The following is a 25,070-nucleotide window of genomic DNA, read 5'->3' as shown; positions in this document are numbered from 1 at the left end:
TTCCTAGGTTGAGGCAAGCCCCTTAGAAGTAGGGAGAGATGGGTTTCTGTATTGTTTAATAATTGTCAGTCTCCTTCTACACCCTCACAATCCTTATTCGCATGGCAAGTGATCCACTTTACAAAAGAGAATAGCCAAACAGCTAAAGTTCAAAACACGTGTAATATTGTCTTATTATGATTTATTACATGACACTAAAAGAAAGTTAACGATAAAACATTGCCTGAAGTACTTGTATGTACTTTTGTTAGAATATGCAATCTTTTTTCAGTTTAACATGTTATTGCAGTGTGATTCTCAAGATAGAAATTACACATAAAATGTGCACATCTGACAGATGGGCCAGAAAAGTGCACATTGTGTCCGATGTGCCTTTAAATTACCATTTATTTGCGCATCTTTTTAACAAGAATTTGCGCTGTCTTGTACATTAGGCATTTATTTGGTGTTTGTGCCATTATGCATCTCAATGAAATTCACATGTTTTTGAGAGCCTGCCTCGTTGTGTGCAATCTTTTTCTGCACTGGAAGCCAACACAGCCCTATAACCGGTGGAAATGCATGATCAAACTTTCATGATTCTCTGGACTGCAGCATGTTCTGGCCTTTAAAGTCGCTTTATAGCTTTTTTTGTTAGGTCTTCATAGATAGTGTTGTAGTAATGTAACCGTGCTGAGTTTATCAATGGGACTAGGTCATTGAAGGTAAAGTAAAGTAGTATTATACTTATTGTTTTTTCAGATTTAAAGCCCTATTTGAGGGTGGGAGTTTAGGGTTAAACTAGAGTCATTCTGGATATCTATATATTTTAGCACAGATTTCATTTGTGAGCAGGCACCCATACCTGGTGGCCAAAAGTGTGGTCCCTGTACACTCTCTGAACAAAAAATGACAAAGGCCTCCATTTTACTACAATTTTGTGACTGCATTTTGCTTGGCAACCTTTTCACTGCAGCTGTATTTTCACCACAATGTTTTCACTGAATACATTTTTGCTGGCAACATTTTCACTGGATACTGGAAAATAACCAGGTTACTCACCGTAGTGACCACCTTACTCCTAGTCCATAGTCCCCTTTCCTCCATACTTATGGGACATCTCTCCGTCCTGTGGGACGGGACAGGAGCGCTTTGTAAAAGCATCCAAAATTAAAAAAAAGAATATTTTCTTTTGTCCTTCTTCTCTTTCTACGCAGGGCCCGGCATTCAGCCGTAACCCCGGCCATCTCGGCTGCGCCCCACGCATCGCCTATCAGTCCTTTTCTATCGCCGGGTCAGAGACCCTTTCGCAATAACAGAAGAACCTTATTAGAGGGGACGGCGGGCGGGCGTATGGAGGAAAGGGTACTATGGACTAGGAGTAAGGTGGTCACTACGGTGAGTAACCTGGTCATACTCCTACGTCCCGTCCCCTTTCCTCCATACTTATGGGAGATTCCCAAGCACTCCTTACAGGAACTATGGGTGGATGGAAAAAAAACCTTACTGGAACAACTTCTTCAGCACAGCCTGACCAAACTGAGCATCAGCTCTTGAACTCAGGTCTAGACAATAATGTTTACAAAAAGCCGACCGGGAGTCCCATGTAGCCGCCTTTGCGATGGTCTTCCAGGGGACATATTTCTGAAAGGCAACTGAGGCTGCCTGGCCCCGCACTAATGGTGCATGAATACCTTTAGGAGGCGTCAGCCCTTGAATGGTGTAAGACTCTGTAATGCAGCCCTAGATCCATCGGTAGATGGTCGCCTTAGAGGCCTGCTTACCTCGTGGATTACCAAAAGTGACAAACAGTTGAGAAGAGCTCCTAAGCTCGGAAGTCCTGTCAAGATAGAACTTAAGAGCCCTTCGAACATCCAGATAGTGTAGAACCCTTTCCGCCTCTGAAGCGGGGTACGGAAAAAAGACCGGCAAGGTAATAGTTTAGATGAAATTTAGAAACCACCTTTGGCAAGAAAGCGGGGTTTGTCCGTAGGACCACCTTATTCTTGTGAAAAGCCAAGAAGGGTGTTCCACCGACAAAGCTTGGACTTCGCTCACCCGCCTTGCCGAAGTGATGGCCACCAAAAAGGACACCTTCGATGAGAGGTGCTTGAGGTCCACCGTGGCCATTGGTTCGAAAGGCTTATGGCACAACGCCGTCAGGACCACATTTAGATCCCACGCCAGGTGCGAACTGCGAAAGAGGCGCATCAAGCCTGCAAAATGTCTCTTAAACACTGGGTTAGCCAGAGAGTAAGAACACTGGACCGTAGATAAATAGGCAGAAACCGCTGAAAGTTAAGTTCTACATGATAAAACATGAACTCCTGACTCTGCTAGGTGGGATACAAAGGACAGTACTGTGTCAACTGTAGCCCGCCTTGGGTCCATCTGCTTGTCTAAACACCAATGACAGAACCTAAGCCTGTTGCTTTTGTACTGGGACCTAGTCGAAGGTTTTCGTGCTGCCTGGATAATGCGCATGTTATCCCCGGACAGGCCAAGATGCTCTAAATACCTGGACTCAGGAACCACGCCGCCAAGCTGAGCGATTGTGGGGAGGGGTGCCACAGTTGTTGTTCCCCCGGTGAAGAAGATCAGGGGTCACCGGTAATCGGATCGGCAGATACACTGACAGGTGTTGAAGTTTTGAGAACCAAAACCTGGCCGGCCACCACGGGGCAATGAGCAGGAGAGAACAGGTCATTGAGTTCTTCAATTTGCAAATTGTCCAATGAACTAGAGGTAGAGGCAGGAAGGCATAAACCCTCATGTTGTGCCATGGAATCTCGAGAGCATCCCCCAGAGAGGAGGCTCCCAGCCGTTTCTGGAGGCATACAGAGGAAGCTTCTTGTTTGCCGCCGTAGCAAAGAGGTCCACTTCCGGAGTGCCCCAGCGCAGGAAAATCCATGAGAGGACCTCTGTCTTCAGTTCCCACTTGTAGCTGGCTATCGTCCGCCGACTGATGGCATCTGGCCTGATATTCAGCTGGCCCGGAATTTTACTGCCAGTAGCCAAACTCCACGTTGCACCGCCCATTCCCAACTCTGGATGGACAGTTCTACGAGCGGGGGAGACTTGGTGCCCCCTTGCTTGTTGATGTAAAACATTGACACCGTGCGAATCTGGACCACTTTGTTGGCTATGATCGGTCTGAACGCCTTGAGCGCTAGGAAGATCGCCAGGAGTTCCAGATGATTTATGGGGAGGAGCTTGTCCTGAGGCGACCAAAGATCCGAGACCTGAAGAAGATCCAACGTCGCACCCCACCCGAGAAGGGAGGAGTCCGTTGTGACCTTTACCGTTGGAGTTGGGTCCTGAAACCCCGCCCGAACTGACAGGTTGCTGAGAGACGACCACCAGTCCAGGTCCACTCTCATGGAAGCCGGAATGGTTATCAACTTGGAGTCCGGATCCACAGCCTGAAGCCAAGAACTCCGAAGAACTCATCTTGAGGCGAGCAAGAGGAAGCGCCAAAACACACAAAGCCATGAGGCCCAGAAGCCTCTGGAACCACCAGGCCGACATGCTCTCTGACTGCGCAAACATCTGACACGTGGCCAACAGATCCGCCATTCTGTCCCCACTCAGGTACACTCTGCAGTCGATCATGTTCCAGCGAAAACCCAGGAAGATCAAGTCCTGAGAGACTGTCATGGAAGATTTCCACCAGTTCAGACAGCCCGAGGTGGAACAAGAGCTGGAGGAGAGACTGAAGATTGCAGGCAGCTTTCAGTGGACAAGGGCTGCGCAAGAGCCAGTCATCCAAATACGGATATACATGGATACCCGGCAGACGAAGATAGGCCACGATCACCGACATCATTTTCGTAAAGACACGCGGTGCCGAGCTTAGGCCAAAAGGAAGCACTCGAAACTGGAAATGCTCCTCTCCCACAGAGAAACGGAGATATCTCCTGTGTGGACCCCATATCAGGATATGCATGTAGGCGTCCTGAAGATCCACCACGCTGAGCCAGTCGCCCATCTGCAAGGAGGACCGAATCTGGCTGGGTGTGTTCATCTTGAATTTCTCTTGGGGTAGGAAAAGATTGAACTGGGAAAGGTCTAGGATGGTGCGCAGGCCAACCCGGTTGGGTTTGGGCACTGTAAACAGCCGGGAGTAGAAGCCCTCCCTTCGCTCCCCCAGGGGAACGGGTTCCACAGCTCTGAGGTCCAGCAGTTTCTGCCCTCGGCTTTTAGGGAGGGCGATCCCGACAGCTGGAAAGGAGGGTTGAAGGGTGGGGTAGGGGATAGAGGTAAGCGGAAGCCCGCCCAAGCGACTAACAAGACCCATCTGTCCACAGTGATGGTCTGCCACGCCTCCCAATGAAACGCAATGCGTCCTCCCACAGGGGTCTCGTGCAAGTGAGGAAAACCCTCATTTAGAAGGCTTTTCAGTGGTGTTACCAGCTGAACCTGAAGAGGAGGCTGAGGAGTGGAAGAAAAACCGAGTCCGTTGCTGCCTCTGGTGGTTATTACCCGAAGGGGTATCTACTCTCTGAGATTTCCGGTCGAGGAAGCCCCTGAAACCAGGGGAGGGCGGGCTCTGCGACAGTGGTCTCTGGGTCCTGAAAGGGGTTTTAACCAGGACTGACAAGGACTTAGCTGTCTGGGTGGTGTCCTTCATTTTGGTGAGCTCCACATCCGTTGTGGAATGAAAAAGCTCCTTACCGTCAAATGGCAGGTCCAACACCTTGTCCTGCACCTCTTTCGAGAACTTGGTGGCATGCAGCCACGCCTGTCGAGAGGTGTCAACACCCAGCATAAGGCCCCAAGCCGATGTGTCGACGTGATGAGCCGCAGCCTCAAGCAGATCCTGAGCCAAGGCTCTGGCGTCAGATAAACCCGCCTTAAAGTCTTCCAGCTTCTCGACCGGGATGAATTCCTCGAACTCTGACAGACCTTTCCACATCTTCATGTTGGCCCCCACTAACACTAGTTCCGTGTTGGCCTGCCGGAGCTGCAAGGCCGAGTTAGCGTAAATCTTCCTCCCAAGGTAGTCCAAGAGTTGTCCCAGAACCTGAGTCGTAGAAGAGGACGCTGCAGGCCTGGAGTGCAAAGTGGCCGCGGCCACCACTGTGGAGGAGGGGTTCGGACAAGATGACAGGGACACCTCTGCCGAAGAGTGCAGCCTATAGCGCGCGTCAATTTTCTTATTGACAAAAAGTCCAGTGTGGCTTTTCCCAGACCCTGCGGACCTCAGCCAAAACGTCCTTTTGCAAGAACAGGCCGCTACGCTCCGAAAGAGACAAAGTGAATGCCCCTGATAGCACACACCCTGCGGTGCGGGTGCCTCGGGCACTAGCACATCCAATAGGCACATCATGTCCAGTACCCGGTCATGAAAGGCTCGGATAGAGCGGTGCTGGTCTTCGCTGTTCTGCTCCCCCTGCGCATCATCTGACAGGTCAGGATCCTGCTGAACCGTGTCAGGCACCGTCTTGTCCATGGGGGACAATCAGGGCTTTAAGTGGGCCAGGCCCTGCCGGGGCTGGGCCCCGGCAGGCTCCGAAATTTCGTTTTGAGGCAGGGCCCTGCCGGGGCCCACTACTCTCCCCTGGCAGCCCTGGCCACTACACGAAAACGCTTTTTTTCTACAGCCTGAAGCTCTCGCTCGTGTGCGAGAGCTTCAGGCTTCAGAAAACAATGCCTTTCAGCCATAATGGTGGCGCCGCACCTGCGAGGCATCCCTTTAATCAAGGGAGGCCTGTGGGCCGGCACCACCATTATAGAGAAAACGTGAGGCCGCTGGAAGCAGAGGCCTTGCTTTCTAAATACTGAAGCTCCCGCGGATTCGCGGGAGTTTCAGTATTTAGGAAAAAGGCCTCTACTTCCAGCGGCCTCACCCTTTCAACCTTAATGGTGACGCTGCCCCTCCCCAGCTGGCGAGGGGCAGTGCCACCATTAAGGCTGAATAGGCGAGGCGCTGTCCCCTGCCAGGCAAGCCTATAGAAAAGAAATGCAGAGATCAGCACCCTCTCACCCATGGGGAGAGGGTGCTGATCTCTACAAAAGGCTGCCTGGCAGGGGTGCCAGTAGCCCACTGAGCCGAGGCTTGTCAAGGGGGCGTGGCCTCACGGGCCAGCAGGACCCCCGCTCTTAGGCCACGCCCCCTCGATGAGCCCCGGCTCGATTTGTAGTGCCACTTAAGGCACTGGGGACAATGGAGGCAACGGCGGAAGGGTCGGAGGAGGCACTGTAAGCAAGGGCGGCGCCGGCGGAACCACTGGTAGAGCAGGTGGAGCCGGAGGTGCTTGCGGGCATATCTCCCAAAAAAGCCCCTTGAAATACTCACTCATGAAGTCGGTACGCATGAGCGTCTGAAATTTGCCGAAAAAGGCGTCCTCCGGAGACGGTTTTGGAGCCGCCGGAGAAGGCCTCTCATGAGGAGGATAATTCGAGGGACGCAGCGGGGACAGTTGCCACATAGGCCCATCCCCCGAAGTGTCCACAAAAATCAAAGGTGCCGAACCAACAGGCAACGAGACATTGTGTGGGAGGGGCATCCGGGCGTTCCGATCATGAACTGGACAAAACGAATGCGTACAAGGAACTTTATGTTCACCCGCGGAACCAACTCCTACACCTGAGGCCGATGGCGTAATTGTAGGGTGAGCGCCCAAAATGGCGCTGTGGTTGTGGAGGGAAAAGTCGCCATTTTGCCATCATCTGAGGGGAACTGCAGCATGTGTGGAAGTGAGGCAGAGGTCCCCATCGGTGGGTCAGGGGTCTTAATCTTAGCCTTTACATAAGGAACCTCGGCCGAGCCGGTACTATGAGACCTGGAATGTTTCTGCAACATACCAATATCCAAACTAGTCTTCACAGGAAGGACCTCGGCACTGCCGGTAAGGGAAGAACTTCCACTCCTTGCCCCCCTCAACAGTTCTGGCGTCGCCACAAGAGCGCGAACAGTGAGGAACAACCTTCACCGATAAGGACTTGGCAGGTCTTGGCAGGCCTCTAAGAAATGTTGGTCGCTTTAGCCTCTGAACGAGGGACCTCGGACCCAGGTCCGGTAACAGCCTTACTAGCGTGGACCTCGAACATCCGTTCGGTAACACCAAGCCCAGCCGAGGCCTTGGGCGCACCCCTGTACTTTTGAGGGAAGCCGATAACGAGGCCTCAGAGCGAGCTCCGGTACCCCACGATTCAGTAGAACAGGGTCTACAAGTAGCCCCCACAGGAGGGGCCTCGGAGCGTGCTCCGGTATCCACAGGCCCCTTATGGAGACCCTCAGAGAAAACTCTGGTACAATTATTAGGCCCAGAAGGCACCTCAGGGCAATCCCCGGTGACAGAGCGATCACCACTCCTCCCGGCGCGGGAAGAGCCCGGAAAGGTATCTCCCGGCGGGGGTGCTCTGAAAAGTAAAGAACTTACCGGGCGTTTCTTCTTTTCGTCGATAAACGCCTGAAAATGCGAAGAAGGAGTACGTCGAAACACCTCCTCCCACCGCTCCAACCGACGGTGAAGTGTCCGGACCGAAAGGTAGTCACAATAAAAACAGGAGTCCCAACGGTGATCCGGACCCAAACACTCTAAACAAAGCGGATGGGGATCCGCCATCGCGAAGCGTCGGTGACACGATGAACAATCTGGAAAGTCTAGTTTGAACGACATAGACAGACTAGTAAATGATCGCTAGCGAGAGCCAGAGAGTTGGAAAAGGGAAGAAGATCTTCCGGGGCTGCAAGCGCATCCAGTCCCGATCGAGCAGAGAAAAGGACTGATGGGCGATGCGCGGGGCATAGATGAGATGGGCGGGGTTACGGCCACATGCCGGGCCCCGCGTAGAAAGAGAGGAAGGACAAAAGAACATTTTCTTTTTTGACATTTTGGATGCTTTTACAAAGCGCTCCGGTCCACAGGACGGAGAGATGTCCCATAAGCATGGAGGAAAGGGGACGGGACCTAGGAGTAACAACCCACTTCTGTCCCTTACACTTAATACCAAACTAAAAATAAAGTAGGTCTTCTTGTCCAAAAGAATGACTCCCTTCTTCTGGAATGAGAGTAGAAGTTTGTTCCCACGTATTGGCTCCTTTCTGGAGGAATGGCTCTCTTCCCCAGGTCAACACACAGCAGTTCAAAACAGTTCTCCTTGGCAGACAACCTGCCTATTTTCTAACGGTTCAACACAATCAGGCGGAATGATTCCCTTCCCCTGGTCTTGGTTACCAGGAGAAGGACTGTCTTCTCCTGGTATCTTGGCTTTAGAGTTCGTAAAACTGTGGTTACTAGGAGATTGCCTCCCTTCCCCTAGTATCTTGACAGTTCCACACAACCAGGGGGAATGACTCCTTTCCCCTAGTCTTTTCTCACAGTTCACAACAACAAGGGGAATGGGCCTCATTACAAGTTTGACGGTAGCCTTGCTGGTAAAACCGGCAGGCTGCCGCCAGACTTGCAATATTTTCCGGCACTCGCGAATGGGCAATTACCGGGACATTCCGGCTCCGCCGGACCCAGTAATTGCTCATTCGTGGGTGCCGGAAAAAAGATGCTCCCCGTTCTCGGGTGCCTGTGGATCCGACATGCTGTGCTCGCAGCTGCCTTTCTGCCCGCCAGGTCCCACCTGGTGGGCAGAAAGGCACCCGCGAGCACAACTCGTGGTTTGCCAGTCCGGGAACTACCGTACCGGCAAGCTTACTGGTACCGAAGTACCCAGACCGGCTAACATATAATGAGGCCCAATGTCTCCCTTCCCCTAGCCTTCTCTCAGGTGTATTTCACAGTTCGCAATGCACGGGGTAATGTCTCTCTTCCCCTGACCTTCTTTCAGCCTTATTTCACAGTTCACAACACCAGGGGAGTTGGGGGGGGGGGGGGGGGGCGGAATATCTCCCTTACTTGGTTACCAGGAAAATAATTCTCTTCTCCTGGTATCTTTTCCCTTCTTAGGACAGTCCTAGATCACGAAGGGACTGACTCCTTTCCCCTGTTTTCTCTCTTATTTTAGTTTTACAGTTCAGTGTCGCCAGGGGGAATTACTCCCTTCCCCTGGTTCACTTAGGTAACGTCAAATACACAGTTCTCAAATGTTAAATGGGTTCCCTCACCCTGGCTTCGTTCACTCGCTCTTTGGTTCAGCTCTCTTGGCTCACACTCTCGGCAAGTACTGATATGAGGAAGATGTCTCAATCCTTGATGTGGGTCCCCGACCCCTGTGATTCTCACTCTCTGGATCAGCTCACTTGGCTTACTTTCTCTCCAAGCACTGATACAAGAAAGGTGCCTCGCTCCTTGATGTGGGTCCCCAACCCCTGTGTCTCTCATCTCTGGTTCAGCTCACTTGGGCTTACTTTCTCACCCAGTACTGGTATGAGGAAGATGCCTTGCTTCTTGATGGGGTCCCCGACCCCGTGACTCTCACTCTCTGGTGGTCATTGGTTTTCGTTAGGTCACTGGGCTGAGGAAGTCTTCCTCTGATGCAGAATCACTTTGCCGGCCACCCCATGTCCCTACTGAGCCTTCTGAACTTCCCCGTACCTGCCGTTGGGATCAGGTAGCTCTCTGGCTCTTCCTGGGATCGGGCATCCTTGTGGCAGCACCAGAGTTCCTTCTCCCTTGGCTCGTCGGCTGCTCGGATCTGCGGTATGCTTCTCACAGCCTTGCTACCACATGGTTCGTCAGGAATGGTGGGGAGGGTGCTTCCTACTTGGTTTCTGCGGGACTTCCAAGGCTGTTTACCTGTGTCCGCCGCTCTGCCAGGTTCTTCTCCGGACATGATTTGAAACTGCCGAGTTTTGTTCTGTAGGCTCCACCCTGACGCAATGTCTACACCTGCAGTAGTGGCTGCCATGTCAGTCCTCCTTCGTCCCAGTACTTTTGGGTAGTTTACCTCACACATTTTACAGAAGAACATGGGTCTATTCTCTCTATGGGAGTCCGTTGGAAGAGCTACTAAGGACTGTAAGGGTGTATAGGGCATGTGTGGAGGGTGGGTAGACTGCGTTCTCCCAAGATGTTCTCCCTTGTTCCCAGAGGGGAGGTCTCTTCCCATGAGATCCTCCCACTGAATACCACCCCAGGGGGACTATCAGTGTGCAGCCTGACCACACTGGTCCCATTGGAAGGGGCTCCGCCTCTGGAAGAAGTGACGACATCTTGGGATTCCTCACAAAGGGGATTGGTAAAATGAAAGCAGTGAAGCCCTAGTAATTCGTCAATAACTGTTTCCGTGATTTCTCTGGGTGTCACTGCATCATCTGAGCTAGGGATTGCAATATCAGTGTCAAGGGCACCCAGAGAAGAGCCAGAGCTAGCAGGTGGGACCCCAAGCTACCCCAAATGATGCCTATGAACCAATACTGCTTTCTTTAGAAGCCTTTTACTGGGCCTTTTCCTGCTTGTGGCATTGTGAGAATCGATTGTGCAGTTACTCTCTGTGGGAAGCAAATATTAATAGAAAGGAAACTGTAGAGAGGAAAGAATGGTCTGTGGTAAGGATGAAAATGGGTGATACTTAAAACCAAAATGAAGAACAGAGATACCAAAATAAGTGAACATATTAATTAGACTGTGGCAAAGTGATTGTCGGGGAGAGGGGAGGACATCATAGGCTGAGTGAGCTTTGAAAGGGAAGCAATTGTTTGGATGCAGATGTTCAAATTAACAGTATGAACTGCAGTGCAATTCAAATTAGCAGGATGAAATGGAGAAATGGGGTAGGGATTAAATATTTGGGAGGAGAGTTTATTGAAGAGACGGTCAAAGGTTTATAGCAATAGAACTGAATAGGGGTGGAAAGGAAGGTGAAGAATCAGAAAATAATGGGAGGCAATAGACTGTGTTAGAAGAAACTGATAGACAAGAGATACCAACAGACCTTGAAAATGGCAGCATTTGCGCTATATGGTACCCAATATGATGGCATAACATAGCATATGTTTCTGAGTTGGTACAAATTATCTTTTTGCTTTTCTTTTTCAGGAGGAGAAGAAAATTCCTCCCCCAATACCAAAGAAACCCCCCCGGGCAAGGGTTCACCCCGTAAAAGAGCGGTCCCTGGATTCGGTGGATCGGCAGCGGCAGGAGGCAAGGAAGAGGCTGTTGGCTGCCAAACGAGCAGCATCCTACCGCCAAAACTCAGCCACAGAGAGCGCAGACAGCATCGAAATCTACATCCCGGAGGCTCAGACCAGACTGTGAAGCGAGTCACAACAAACCCTATAAATACCTTTTCTAGCTGTTCTGTACATACCTATACATATATAAATATAGAAAGAGATATATGAATATAAGAAAAAAAAACTACCCAATGACCACAGCTGTGTTTTACTTGGATGGTCCGACCTTCCTCGTATTACCCTCAACTCAGTGGCCAGCAGCGGCTACTGTGTGAGGAAATCCCTCCCTTCTCACATATAGAGTATACATATTTTTTCTAGGGTACTCTTCTGGGACTTTGCACTGACATATCAAAGGCACAAGAGCTGAGACTGAGGCTCACAACACATCGTGCTCCGGCCTTCCCCTGCAACAGCGGCCGGGCCGGCCTTCTTACGTCCTCCAATCGCTAGTCCCAAACCCACTGTTACAAAGGACTCTCCTGGCAGTATCAGCGCCATTAATAAATAGGAATTAATAGCATTTTGGTTTTTGAAACTGTAACTTTAATAGTTATATTACATATTTACATATTAGCCTTGTGGAATGTGAAATCTTCCTTTCTTTTATTTATGTTCTCTTTTAGGTTCAGGTTTCTATTATTAAGTATTGTAATTTGCATTTTTAAAGTGACATCAACCCCTCAATGCAAGGGAGGGGGATGTAGCTTGTTGCGGAGGGATGCACGAAAAGGCTGTACTTGTTTGGTGACTCTCTTGAGAAACCCACAGGTCGGCGAGATGCAAAGTCTCCTGTTAATTTAATTGGTTGCATTGTTTTATTGTTGAACGTGGACATGAGTAAAAAAAGACACTGACTCTCCATGTTCTCTCCTCGCTGGCCCTGAACCCTAGTTTCCTCCTGCCCTTCAGATCACAGCACATAACCCGAAAAGGATTTGTACCTTTGAAGCTTGATCTCTGAAGTACCAGCGAAAGCTTGAGTTTTCCATTGGGATCATCTTTTTAGACTTCTTAGAAATGAGCCACTTTGTCCTAAATCCCAGTTGCACAGGGATGTAGCTGTTTGATTCTAGCTTTCTATTACATTACGCTGCATTGTAGCAGGTTATAACGCGCCAGCGGTATAACTCACCTGACATTGGTGCCATGTGCCAAACGTAGTCATTCGTACGGATACAAGGGAATAGGTCTCAGTAACACTTTATTATAAGTGGGCACTCCTCGTGTCCGGCAGCCAGCCATCCCTTTCTTACTGTAACCCCCTTGCCGAGGCAGGCTGCCAGCGTATACGAGGATATTAGGCACCTGTGTGTACATGTCTGGTGTCAGAACAAACTCTTAGCGGGCAGTGTTTAGTCATGTAGGATAGGCTGTGATGGTCTGTATTTCAATTTATATCAAGAGGCATTTGTTGAGGCCTTTCTTGCTTCATTCTCTACATATGTCTCATTCATTCCATTTGTTACCATCTGTCTTTAAGTCTTTCTCTTACACAGTCATTTTGAGTCCTCGTGGCGCGTTGGGAATTTGGAAGACATTGTGCAACAAGCCATTGCCTCAGAAGGGAGGAGGATTGTTGGTGCAGAGTTGGTCACATTATGCAGTGTCAAAGGAGACTCCACCTCAGCCCAAGCATTCTGATAGGTTAGTGCCCACTACTTCCATTAGTGCCCTACTCACTATCTGCCTTTGGCACAAAGCTGCAGCAGCTTTCGTTCAGAAAATAGCAGTTACAGAAAGTTGCTTGAGAATGCTTTCAGACTTGTGCCATGAATCTTAGACATCTCCCATACATTGCAGACAAGTCTAAGGAAGACTTCTTAAGGATAGGGCTTAAGAAAAGAGAAGCCAAGTGACCTCCTGTCAGAGGGGTTTACCTCATCCTGACCAGTCTGCTACACTTTCCATTGTTATCATGTTAACTTCTATGTTTCCTAGAGATGCCTTGATTGCAAAAAACTCTGATATGGTTTGTAGGACTTCCTCCATGTAGTGCCCATACCTGATGGTCCATGTGTTATGTCGGAAAAAACATTGATGTAATCTATGCCACTTGTGATGTCACCTTTCAAAAGTGTGAAAAAGACCATGGTCCAGGAGTTACTAGTGGTAGGTGGTGGGCCGACTAGGATATTGCTTTCAAGGGCTTCCAAATGTCATTTGTAGGTGAATTGAATCACATAATCTCTGATGGACCCCACAGTTTCTCTTTGGTAGCCATTACCTGTGTCACTGGTGTCCCCCACAAAGTATTTGTCCCGTTTGAGCACCCTAGTACAAGAAACCAAGCAAAAAATAAACACCAGGGTATAGCGTATCATTTTGGGTGCCAACAATTAGTCTTATAATCCGTTTTGGACACAGAAAATGTATAGTGGGCCTACATACGTTAGGTGATAGAGGTGAGAATTTATTGGGAAGTAAAATAACCTTTGATCTGTAATTTGAGTCTGGCTAATATGTATGTATGTATGGGGTACTATAAAGCGCAAAATAAAGGCCAGAGGGCACCAAGGCACCAAGAACCCAGGAGAAACCCCAGTGGGGGTACACACAACTCCTTGGACATTATCAGATCTCTGCCCCTCCTTGCACTCGTACAGCTCTTTGAACAACTCTCTTTTGGTGAGTTTGGTTAGGTTATTTACTCTAGAAACAGAAAGGTCTATTTGTTGGCCCCGGTTCAAAGCTTACCCCCATTTGTCTGATATGGCTAAATATCTTTTTTCCTTGCCAATGCCTAGCTAACACCAAAAGCAGCCCTTAAAAGTAGGAAACAAAGGTGCTAAGTGGAAGGGTTGGTGTTTGGTTCCCTTTCAATTAATTCCTGATGGCCAATTATATGTGGAATGATTTACTAAAATAACAATTTTAATAATGATTATGCTTTGACAATTTTTATGAAAAGAAGACCTAACCATAGTCAAGACACTGTTAATTCAGAAGTGATTAGAGAACAGCCAATCACAAAATGTGGCTTGTTCCTTGCTCCTAAAACCAAATGAAAGAGAGGAGGTGATATATGCACCACTCCTCCACTTCACACTCTTCTACTGTCGCCATCCTGTAAAACCGGCATACATCTCACACCAACGGACCACACGCTAAAGTCTCACAAGTGGTGCACACACCCCTTTCCACTGTGGGTACTGTGAATACCCTATGTATTATATTGACAGTGTTTGAAAGGGATACCACGCCTAAATGGAAATCAGCCTTAAGGTGGGGTAGTCTGGATGGTATTATGCTGTGCTTCATGAAGAGGTTTGTCCCCCTAATATGCACCTGGCCCATGGGATATGCCCTTCTCAATGGTATGGTTTTTTCAAAAGCCTAATACGATGCGAGATGGAAATGGCACAAACGAGCAGTGAGTCGGCCACGTAAAAAAACAAAAATATTTTGCTGCACGAGAAAAAAAAAGATATTCCTAATTTCTCTGGAGGTTCGGTCGGAGAAAACATCAATATAGTTACCATTTTCAGGTTTTCAACATGTTGAACATGATGGGTCGTCGCCTAACGATAGCACCAGCCAACTGTTGTGTTCGCAAAGCACTATCTCAAAAAAAGCACTGGATCCATAGGTTTCAACGCCAAATTCCATGTGCTCTGAGGGAATTGCCATTGTGCATTTCTTTCAGGAATTTACTAAGGGTTTCTTCAAGTTTCACAATCATTGTTCAGACTTCCGCAGGGAAAGGCAGGACACAGGATGAGACAAGACTCTCCCCTGGAATGTTTCAACGAAAACAGTGTCAATGGATTCTTGTCTTTGTTAATCAGTAGCCGATAAGGGGACACTTGAATTTGTACTTTGGTTGCTACTGCACCACATTTATATGAGTTTGTGTGCAAATTCAAAATTGACCAATAGTGGCCTCCAGCAACCAATGGAGTGCTCTTGCACCTCAAATCATGTGTTACCTTCTAGCTCTTCTAGAGATCGGTTGAGGGGTTCCATTCTAGACCAGTATGTCAGTGATTAAGTTTCCAGGCAACAAGATTCATTGTCATACACTTGCACCTACACATTTGAGAATGTTTTCAGTACTTCTCAGCTAAGGGGTCAACAGTGATGTGTAGAGGGTCTACTGCTAGGGGAGTGTATCAGCCACCCAATACTGATCGAAGCGCAAGGGGGAGGCATGACAGATCCTACTACTCAAACCACAGCATGTGGAGAACACATGTCTTTCTCTACTAACCTCTCACTGGAGTGGCGGGTGAGTCAGGTAGATTTCACTAGTCACCTGCTTTCTGCCATACTTCCATCAGTATGAAGAGCTTAGGGTACTTGGCGTGTGAAGAGTGAGATATATGATCATATTATTTGATGGATATGCTCTACATGGTCGGGCAGAAAAAATAGTGTGAGCACATGGACAGACAGGGAGGAGAACATGGACCAACAGTTTGAGGAACATAGAGTAGATAAACAGAAAGTATATTAAGTACAGTGCATATGTACAGAATCTAAAGATCTTTTACAGCCCATTAAAAAGAGTGTTGGTGCTTCAGGTACATGGACAAACATTGCAAGCCCCTTTGATTGAATGAACAAACAGCATGAGTGGTGCAGAAAGTGAGTAGAGCTTCTTACAAAGACAGTGTGAAGAGCTTGAGGCACACAAGCAGACATTGCAGGGAGCTTGAAATACCTTACTAGGCCATATGAAGAACTGCAAATGCAATGTCAGACACCGTGAGGAGCTTAGGGCGCATCGACAATATGAGTAGTTTTGTGCAGCATGTGGCACTCATGGCACGTGCGCAGTGTGAGGACCTCAATGGCTATGGACAGGCAACGTGAACCACTTTGGGAACATGGATAGTGTCTGAACCGTGGGGCACAGGCAATGCAATGAGCTAGCACTGCCTACATGGACCTCTGCATAGTGTACTCGACATTTTCACATTTGTTCACAAGCACGGAAGCCCAAGTGCCTAGAAACAATAAAGTATAGACTGTTACACCTTCATGCGCTCATATGGTATGATTCAGGGACATCATTAGATCAAAATAGCAGTGTATGAAACATCTTTAAAAACTCTATTTCTTCCCAGTCAGGATTAAAGGTTTACACAAATATAGGCATCCCCCTCACTCTCGTAATCTTCTTTCGTTAGTTTTTAGCAGCCAATGCTTCTCTTGTACTCCCACATTGAGGTGTGTAGATTATGTCTAACCCACAAGCACTTAGCTTAGTCCAATTAGCAAAAGAAGCTCCTATAGTAGTGGTGGATTATTGGTCAAAGCATTGGATTAGGGTATGGGTCACTCATAGGGAAGGCCCTGGTATTGCTTTATGTACAGATATACTCATGTTTTCGTGAGCAAGGATATCTGGTGGGCTGTGTGAATAAATAGGTGCATTCTGTTGGAGTGGCCAATAATGCTAATTGTTGGCAATCATAATTCAATGGAGACAGACTACTAACGGGCCCCTGGTTATCAGGGACAATTTTAACCAGTCCAAGCTTTTTGTCCAACAGCACTTTTCCTATAGGGACTTTTAGTTTAACTTTTCTTGTCAACAAGCCCTAGCATGGTGTGTGCTGTCGGCTACAAACTCAGGACTGTGTGAAGCGGTTAAAATGGCCGGGGCCATTTGGCAGGTGTGTGTCAGTCAGCTTAAAGACAGTCTGTGTACACATGAACCAGCCCCACATCTGAGCCGAAGAGAGTCTGGTAATCTAACTTCTAAGGAGTCCACTCAGAAACTCTGTTCTTCTTCCAACTAGCCTTCTTCACGTGTGCTTCCTTTCTCATTGTAGTATTTCCTGATCATTCAGATCATATTTTATGTTTGCTCTCTTTCATTACCAAAATATTCATGCATTCTCAACATGTTTTTCTACCATGGAACATTCTCGTCACCATCTTCACCATGTCTTCCTATACATGAAACTCGCTCTTGTGAGTCCTTGCCAATACTCCCCATTCAGCAAAGAGAGTTGGGAAGAAATGCCTTGCAGTCATCACCGCCAACACCGGAAGTTGGACCGATAAGCCACGAGAACATACAGAGATGATCAAATGTCAATTTTGGCTGTTTTCTTCAAGTGGGGAGCAACCAATCTCCACTCTTGCACTGTGACACCCTCTGAGAGGGACCCCTTTCTTCCAAGAGTTTCATTTACAACCCCATGGTTGGCTCACTGTATTAGTGTAAAGAGCTTGAAGTAGTCTCATATTTTGGGGACTAAAAGAAATTGGACATAAAGGACCAAGAGAGTCAGGTGGATTGTTCCTCACCATGTATGAAGGATTACCAGGCAGCAAAAATAAACCCACAGTACACAAGCGTTGAGGGATTACTGAATCTCTGTAACGAGGGGTGACTTTGAACACAGGTGCTGAGAAAAGTTAAGGTATTAAAACAAGAGTGGGCTGTGTAAAGGGGTAATGACGTTTGTTTTGTTTTTTTACAATAAAGTTGCTTATGCATTTTTTGTTTGTCAGATTTCCTGTAAGACAAGCATGGTGTTCTGTGACCGGTTCTTGACGGACTCCCATTGCTTGTTTATTCTATGGAAAAACCCCATCATGTTGGTACAATTTTTCACACCAATAGCCGTTTAGATTTTCTTTTTCTTTTTTCCTTTGGATGTAAGAGTGACGATTATATGGGTAGAATGATTGACCATACCAAGTCTTAAACACTATGTTTTCATTTTTGTCTGTCCTGTGGGCATAGCCAATGTGGGGTGAAGGTCTGGAAAGCGTTGTTTTGGCCCCTTTGAGGTTCTGGTGCTGCAGAATGTACTGGTGTGCAATAGTGAGAGCTCTGTTACACGCCTCCATCATAGTCACCCAGCATAACGCCATACCTGGAAGAGATTCCGCCATCTCTTCCACCTGTTAGTTCTGTACGACACTAGTGTACAGTGTCTGTGAGATGTGGTTCCGTTTTCACTGTTACATCCTTACTGCAATCTAATAAAAATGATTGTTTTGGTACTTACAACACCATTCTCACTGCTGTGTAACTGAGCGTATGTGTGTTGCCTTTTATGTGCTGAATCATTGTATTAGTGTTTTGTTTCTACAAACATTGGTGTTCTACCTTTATCTTGGTCTATAAGGGTATTTGTGGAATTGCTTACATTCACATGTGCTTGTGCATTCTGTGTTCTAAGGAGAAGTTGGCATTAATGCTGGTCAATGGCTCACTCAAGGAACACTCTAATCCAAGACGGAAGCATGAACATACATATTGATGTTACTTTTCAACTAGGTTTCTTTTCCCCAACGTCAAGTAAAAAAAGTCATTTTGAAGTCTATGGGCCTCATTACAAGGTTGGCGGTAACCCGCCGGGGCTGCTGGCGGGTTGCTGCCAACCCTGTAACACTGATTCCGCCGCCTGATATCCCAGTTCCACTGGGATATCACAAGTGGCGGCAGAACGGTGAATCCCCATTCCCATGGAGTCCCATTGGACTTCATGGGAATGGGGACACTGAAGCTATGTGCTTCAGTGAGAGACAGCAGCAGGGGCCTGCCGGGGCCTGCCTGTCAAGCCTGCCGGGGGAGCCTTGCCCCTACCGGCAATCTCGTAGTATGGCGGTCTGGAAAGGGTGCCGATATGTTTATACAGGTCACTGCTATTCTAGAATGCACCAGCACCTCTTTGGATGGTTGTTGATATTTACAAATCCACAGGCTTAGGTCTAGCTCTGTAGTAAACTTTTGTGTTTTTATCTCAGTCTTGGATCATATTTACTGACCTCGTAAGAGATCTTCCTAAATTGCTTAAGTTTAACAGTTGATACTGCCACTTAAAATATCCTGATGATTTTGGGGGCAAACATCCTAAATTGCTGAAAGTCTTAGATACATGAACACATTTCTAAAACCAAACCAACTGCCACTTGAGCATTCAAGGCACATTGATGTGTGGGCTAGGGCAAGAACTGCAAACTCTTTTTGAAATTGGTGAGTACAACTCATAAATCACATAAGCATGTGATTGCAAATATTTGTGAAGATCCTTATATATACTGGTCAGCAGTATTCTCTATTCGGCCCTAACACTGGTATTGTGGTTGGTCTAGTGGATGTAGAAGGTGGTTCGCAGTGCTAATGTTATGTGACATATTCACTGCTTCAATGCCCAATGTATTTCTTGTCCAGACTGGATGGGGTACTTGGACTCTCTTCAATCAGGGCGGGCGGGGGGGGGGGGAGATTATTTATACATTTTCTATTTAATTGGGCATTTAGGGATATCATTTGGGGGTTACCAAGGGTTGTAACTGCAAAATAGTTGGGTTATAGTTTGGAACCCCTAGGGACTCCCTTGCGAACCCCAATGATTTTAAAGAATACAAAAAAACCTGAAGTTCCTGGTGTAGCGGGGCCCCCGCAAAAACAAAGAGGTGATGGCTGGAAGGTTTAGAATTCATCTTAACCACTGGCAATGCTCTGGGCAACCCTCCAGACCTCCGTTCTTCGCCTGCCAAGCCATTACAGAAGGGAAAGACCATATGCAAATCAGGCTTGGCCCCACCCCAAAAGGGGCAGTCCAGCCCGAACTGCTAGGCCACATCCCTTCTGCACGAGACCACAAGCATCCCCAAACATGTTTCGCCCTTGTTGGGGCTCATCAGTGAGGAGTAGCTTGGGTCTCTAGGCCCAGCAGGCACGGGACCCACGTCTGGGCATACCCGTCCCACTCGGGGTGACATAGCAAAAACAAAGAGGTGATGGCTGGAAGGTTTAGAATTAATCTTAACCACTGGCAATGCTCTGGGCAACCCTCCAGACCACCGTTCTTCGCCTGCCAAGCCATTACAGAAGGGAAAGACCATATGCAAATCAGGCTTGGCCCCACCCCAAAAGGGGCAGTCCAGCCCGAACTGCTAGGCCACATCCCTTCTGCACGAGACCACAAGCATCCCCAAACATGTTTCGCCCTTGTTGGGGCTCATCAGTGAGGAGTAGCTTGGGTCTCTAGGCCCAGCAGGCACGGGACCCACGTCTGGGCATACCCGTCCCACTCGGGGTGACATAGCAAAAACAAAGAGGTGATGGCTGGAAGGTTTAGAATTAATCTTAACCACTGGCAATGCTCTGGGCAACCCTCCAGACCACCGTTCTTCGCCTGCCAAGCCATTACAGAAGGGAAAGACCATATGCAAATCAGGCTTGGCCCCACCCCAAGGTTTGTGGGGTCCCCTGCCCAGTCGTCACCCATCAGGGTGAGGGTTGGGCCGGGGGCGCGCTCAGTAGGGGTTGGCGTTGGAGCTGTCTGTGACATGTGGCACATGTCACATGCCACGTTCAGCTCCAACCCCTTCTCCCTTTGCTTCCTCGCAGCTCACATAAAGGAACAAAGAAGCTCTTGCAGCTTCTTGGTTCCTGTTTGTGAGCAGCACGGAGTAGACAAGACAGGCCTGGAAGGACGGAGCAAAGCTGCAAGAAAAAGGGAGAAAGGCTTTGTTTTTAAATAAGTGTATTTTGCTGCATGTGTGAAGTGTGTGTCAGATGTATGTATGTATGAGAATGGTGGGTGAATGAGAAGTGATGTGATGTGTGTTTTTGAATGTTCTGTGTGGGTTTGGTGTGTGCCTGTGTACAGAATGGAGTGAGTGGATGTAAGAGAAGGGGTGGGGGAGTGACTGGTGGGTGAATGAGTATGAATGAGATGGTATGTTTTTGAATGTTGTGGATGGGTATGTGCCTGTGTAGAGAATGCAATGGGTGGCAGCAGGAAAAGGGGTATGAGTGAGTGACTAGTGGGTGAATGAGTATGAATGTGATGGTGTGTTTTTGAATGTTCTGGGTGGGTGGGTGTGTGTCTCTGTAGAGAATGCAATGGGTGGAGGTAAGAAAGGGGGTATGAGTGAGTGACTGGTTGGTGAATGAGTATTAATGTGATGGTTTTTTTTTTTAATGTTCTGGGTGGGTGTGTGCCTGTGTAGAGAATGCAGTGAGTGGATGTAAGAGAAGGTGTGAGTGAGTGACTGGTGGGTGGATGAGTATGAATGTGGTAGTGTTATTTAAATGTTGTGGGTGGGTGGGTGTGTGCCTGTGTAGAGACTATAATGAGTGGATGTAAGAGAAGGTGTGAGTGAGTGACTGATGGGTGAATGAGTATGAATGTGGTAGTGTGTGTTTGAATGTTGTGAGTGGGTGTGTGCTCGAGTGGTGAATGCAGTGCAGATGAATGCAAGAGGGGGATGTATGGGTGGGTGACCGGTGGGTGAAAGAGAATGCATGTGTGCATGTGTGTGTAAGGCGCTGGGAGACTGGGGATCACTATAGAATTTGTGGCACATACATTATTGACTTTGCATGTTTTACTGGTCTTTTCGGGCAAAGCCAAGTTCACGAGTGTCATTACCTGGCAAGACTGGCATTTTGGTGCAGTCAGTCTAGCCATCGCTCACTGTGACATGACATTTATTACTCGACATCTTTAAAAAGCAAGCATGATAAGTAGTGTTACCTCGCTAGACTGATGTTCTGGTGTAGCAGCCTGTATATATTTTACTGTAGCATGACTTTTTATTAACTGAGCATTTATGATGAATGAAGCATGTTAAGTGTTCTTATGGGTCTAGACTGGCTAACATTGGAACCAGTTTGGACAGGTTTTCATATTGTCACATGTCACTTTTAATGGTCAAAGCAACAGGAGTATGTTCTTACATAGGAGTACTGGCATGAATTAGCAGAGACAGTTTTGTGCCCAGTACCAGTGTTGATACTATAATAGAACATCTTAAAGTGAACATGAGTATGGTCTTATATGGGAATACTAGCATATGTTGGTGGAGGCAGCATGGAAATGTATGGGCCCAGCCAGCATGAAGATGTGTTTTATACTGGCATAAAATTCAGGGACTTGCATGATAATCCATTGGGAAATTCCCTGTGCACTTTTGGTGACTTGAACCTATTGTACCTTTTTTCATGATTTTCCCTACACGCTACAAAACCAATTGTTGGCCTTTTACCAAAATTGTTGGCCTTTTAGCCACATTTCCACAGAAAGTGTGCTGTGTAACGCGCCGTTTTAACCCATTATTCAAAACATTTTCTCTGGGGAGGGGGAAGACTCCCCCCTAACTTCCAAACCTATTTTCGTTAGTTCGGACTCCCTCGCTACGCTGGGGTGCGATCGCATACTTATGGCAATATTTACATCCTCCAAAAAAACAACTCACCAGCCACCATTGGTGGCTGGTATATTTGTGGACCAGGCACCGCCTCCTTCTTTCTACGCTACCTGAAACATTAAAGCTTTCATTAAAAAAACATATTTACTTCTTTCAACTGCAGTAGTGCATGCCTCTACAGCAGCATAATCATCATGGACATTGCACACATGTGGTGGTCCGGGCCGGCCCGGGGTGTGGCATGCCCTTTCTTTGTTAATTACGGAGCTTGGGGGGCCCCCAGAGCATGGCCAGCATGAAGGCCCCCGAATTGTGTGCTGCGCCATTGTCTAACAAAGGGGTAGTGTGCAGTGCACACCTTGAAGTCTGTCAGTGAGTCCCCGGGTCAAACGCAACTCGTGGATATTTTCAATTTAAAACAACTGTGTGGTGCCACGGATTTATATGTGCAGCAATGATCTTACATTAAATGGTGGGCGATTTTGATGCACTCTGGCACCCAGTATTATGCTTAGATAATACAAACTATGGGGTGTCTTGGATATATTGAAATAACCTTTCCCAGGTATTATGCTCCAGCTAAATTAACATTATCAGGTGCACTCCCCTGTGTGCACGCATACCAGTCTAATAGGTTTCTTCTATTGTAGTGGTAGCTGACTCATAGATACATTTATAACCAGGGAATTTTATTGATACTAAAACCTGGTCAATGATTTAATTTTCAGGCCTTTCTCATGCAGCATTTTGCTCCTGGGTAAAAAGCAGCCCACGCCTCCCAGGTCTGCTTTTTTGGCTTGTTTAACACAGCAACGCCATAGATAACGAGTACTTCTGTGTCCATTGATTTATAGATGTTTCATACAATAGCTGTAGCCTGCGTTAGAGATTTCTGTTAAAACCTGTTACAAGTACTGCATTATGTATATTCTACAAATAAAAGAGTATTCTGACGTCATGGAGCTTGTATTCTCCTCAGGGGTAAACATGAGAAAGAACCTGGTATGCGCTGTTGCGGGTACGCGATGTGAGCGAGCTGACAGTAGTTGAGAATAGTAAACTAAGATTTATTTTAATTCAGAACAAGTTAATACCCACAGCGCCTCTTTCAACATAAGCTGTTTCACCATGTATGCAAGAAAACAGTTCCGACTCACGGATTCTACCAAATGTGCCCACCCATTTCACCAGTGTTTGATGGGTGGGGATTCGTGTCTGTGCTCACGTCGGTGCCATCTCAGGACAGCTGCCAGCCTGGGACTGGTTGTGGCTTTGTGCCTCCTCCAGAGTTCTGCGAGGTCACTTCTCAGGATACAAGCGCCCAGTGCTGCCAGGCGCCAGCTCTCACTTATCTGCCCTGCTTGCTGCAGTTGCCGCTCGGTTGTCCATCTCCGGGCCATAGTTGCAAGCACATAGGCTGCAAGAACATCTCCATATGGCACCCCCGGAACGTCTACAGCATGATGAAGCTGCTCCTGAATCATCCACACCAGGCCCTGCAAAGATGTCCACCACCATCTCCACTACGAAGCCAGGAGTATCCATGGCTGCCTGTGTCCATGCGGATTGGCTAGGAGAAGCAGAAGAGCTCTCCGCCCCCTGACCTCCTAGCCAGAACGCGAAGCCGGCCGGCACTAAATGCCGAGACAAAAGACCTACACTTCTCTCTGCAGCTCTTCGCTGCTTGCCGCAATGGCCAATGGAAGGTCTGATGCAATCTTGGCACCTAAGAAGTAAGGTAAGCCCATTGTATCTCTGTGTACGGCTGGCACATATATTGCTGTGTGTAAAGGTCTCTGGCGCCTACACTGCCTGCGACACCCCCCTCCCCCTGTCCGATCCCTTTCCTCCCGACAAGAGTCTCCTTCAGATCATCCAGGAGAATGATACACTTACAAAGCGTCATCGTGTCCACTAACCCGTTACTGCAACTTAGGGCTGACACTAAGCAGCTTTGCATTCACTCCAGCAGCTCTGCACCTTCAGCGCTCCCTCCCAGCCAGGCGGTGAAAACGGGCCATTTAAATATCCCTCACCCACCATTGCAACCGCCGTGCCTGTTACGGCTTTCAAACCTCGGCAGCCCTCCACAGCCCCGGCCCCACAGCCCCTCTCCTGCCAGAACACATCCACGCTGCAGCCAGTTTGCCTTTCTCCAATCATGCCCATCCTGGACGCCCCACACCCTGCACTGGTCTCGGACATACAAACACACATGGTTAGCTCCAGTTCGATGCAGAGACGCCACCTCATCGAGTGCACAGTTAATAAGCAACCAGCACCTCCTGGCCAACCTATACAGGTCCGATACTGTCAGCTGTCAGTCCCTATCGGGCACCACGATTAGTCCCAAGCAAACAAAGGCCTCTACCTCAGCATCCATCCTTGTAAGGAGCTGGCTACGCTCTAGACCCCTAACACTTGCCAGCTCACAGCATTAGGAGAAATACACACCTTAGTGCCAGGACTTATATTATGTGCTCCCCCTCCACCACTAAGACACCCTTTGAGCTTTACAAGACTCAGAGCAAATGATCTACTTGTCGTAAACCACCATACCGTGCCAGCCACACGCCAATCTCACTCCAGGACCCTGCCACCACCTATCTCAGCCCTCCTTTTACAGATACTAGCAGTACTCATGACGAGTTCATCACAGAACATGGGACTACTGTTAGGAAAGATTTCCATTTATGTGTAATATTCCCTCCAGTAGCAAACCCCCCAACTTTTTGCTTTTGTCTGACCATCCTAGACTTTTACCAGTGAAGCCCAGCCTTATGCTGTACTCAGCTGGGCTTTTGCTCATCTTGTTAAGGGGAAATTGACATGCCCTTCAGACTGTCAATACTAGGAGACTCTGGGCCTCATTACGGCCATGCCCTTT

General features: G+C 48.0%; 1 protein-coding gene across 5 annotated transcripts in view; it reads left to right on the top strand.

Annotated features, from left to right (window-relative positions):
* DLGAP3 (DLG associated protein 3) overlaps window positions 1–17,509 on the top strand; it is a 1,860,282-nt gene extending 1,842,773 nt beyond the window's left edge. For all 5 annotated transcript variants that reach the window (XM_069622569.1, XM_069622570.1, XM_069622573.1 and 2 more), the window contains one exon: window positions 10,917–17,509. In XM_069622569.1, coding sequence (XP_069478670.1) covers window positions 10,917–11,135 — 219 coding nt within the window. In that variant the 3' untranslated portion in view covers window positions 11,136–17,509. The remainder of the gene's footprint in view (window positions 1–10,916) is intronic.
* Window positions 17,510–25,070: the final 7,561 nt, after the last annotated feature.

The sequence above is a fragment of the Ambystoma mexicanum genome, chromosome 11 (assembly GCF_040938575.1).
Source record: "Ambystoma mexicanum isolate Mex_15411 chromosome 11, UKY_AmexF1_1, whole genome shotgun sequence".
In the NCBI taxonomy this organism is placed as follows: domain Eukaryota; kingdom Metazoa; phylum Chordata; class Amphibia; order Caudata; family Ambystomatidae; genus Ambystoma; species Ambystoma mexicanum.
Note: the sequence above shows the minus strand (reverse complement) of the source record. Positions and strands in the feature narration are given on the sequence as shown.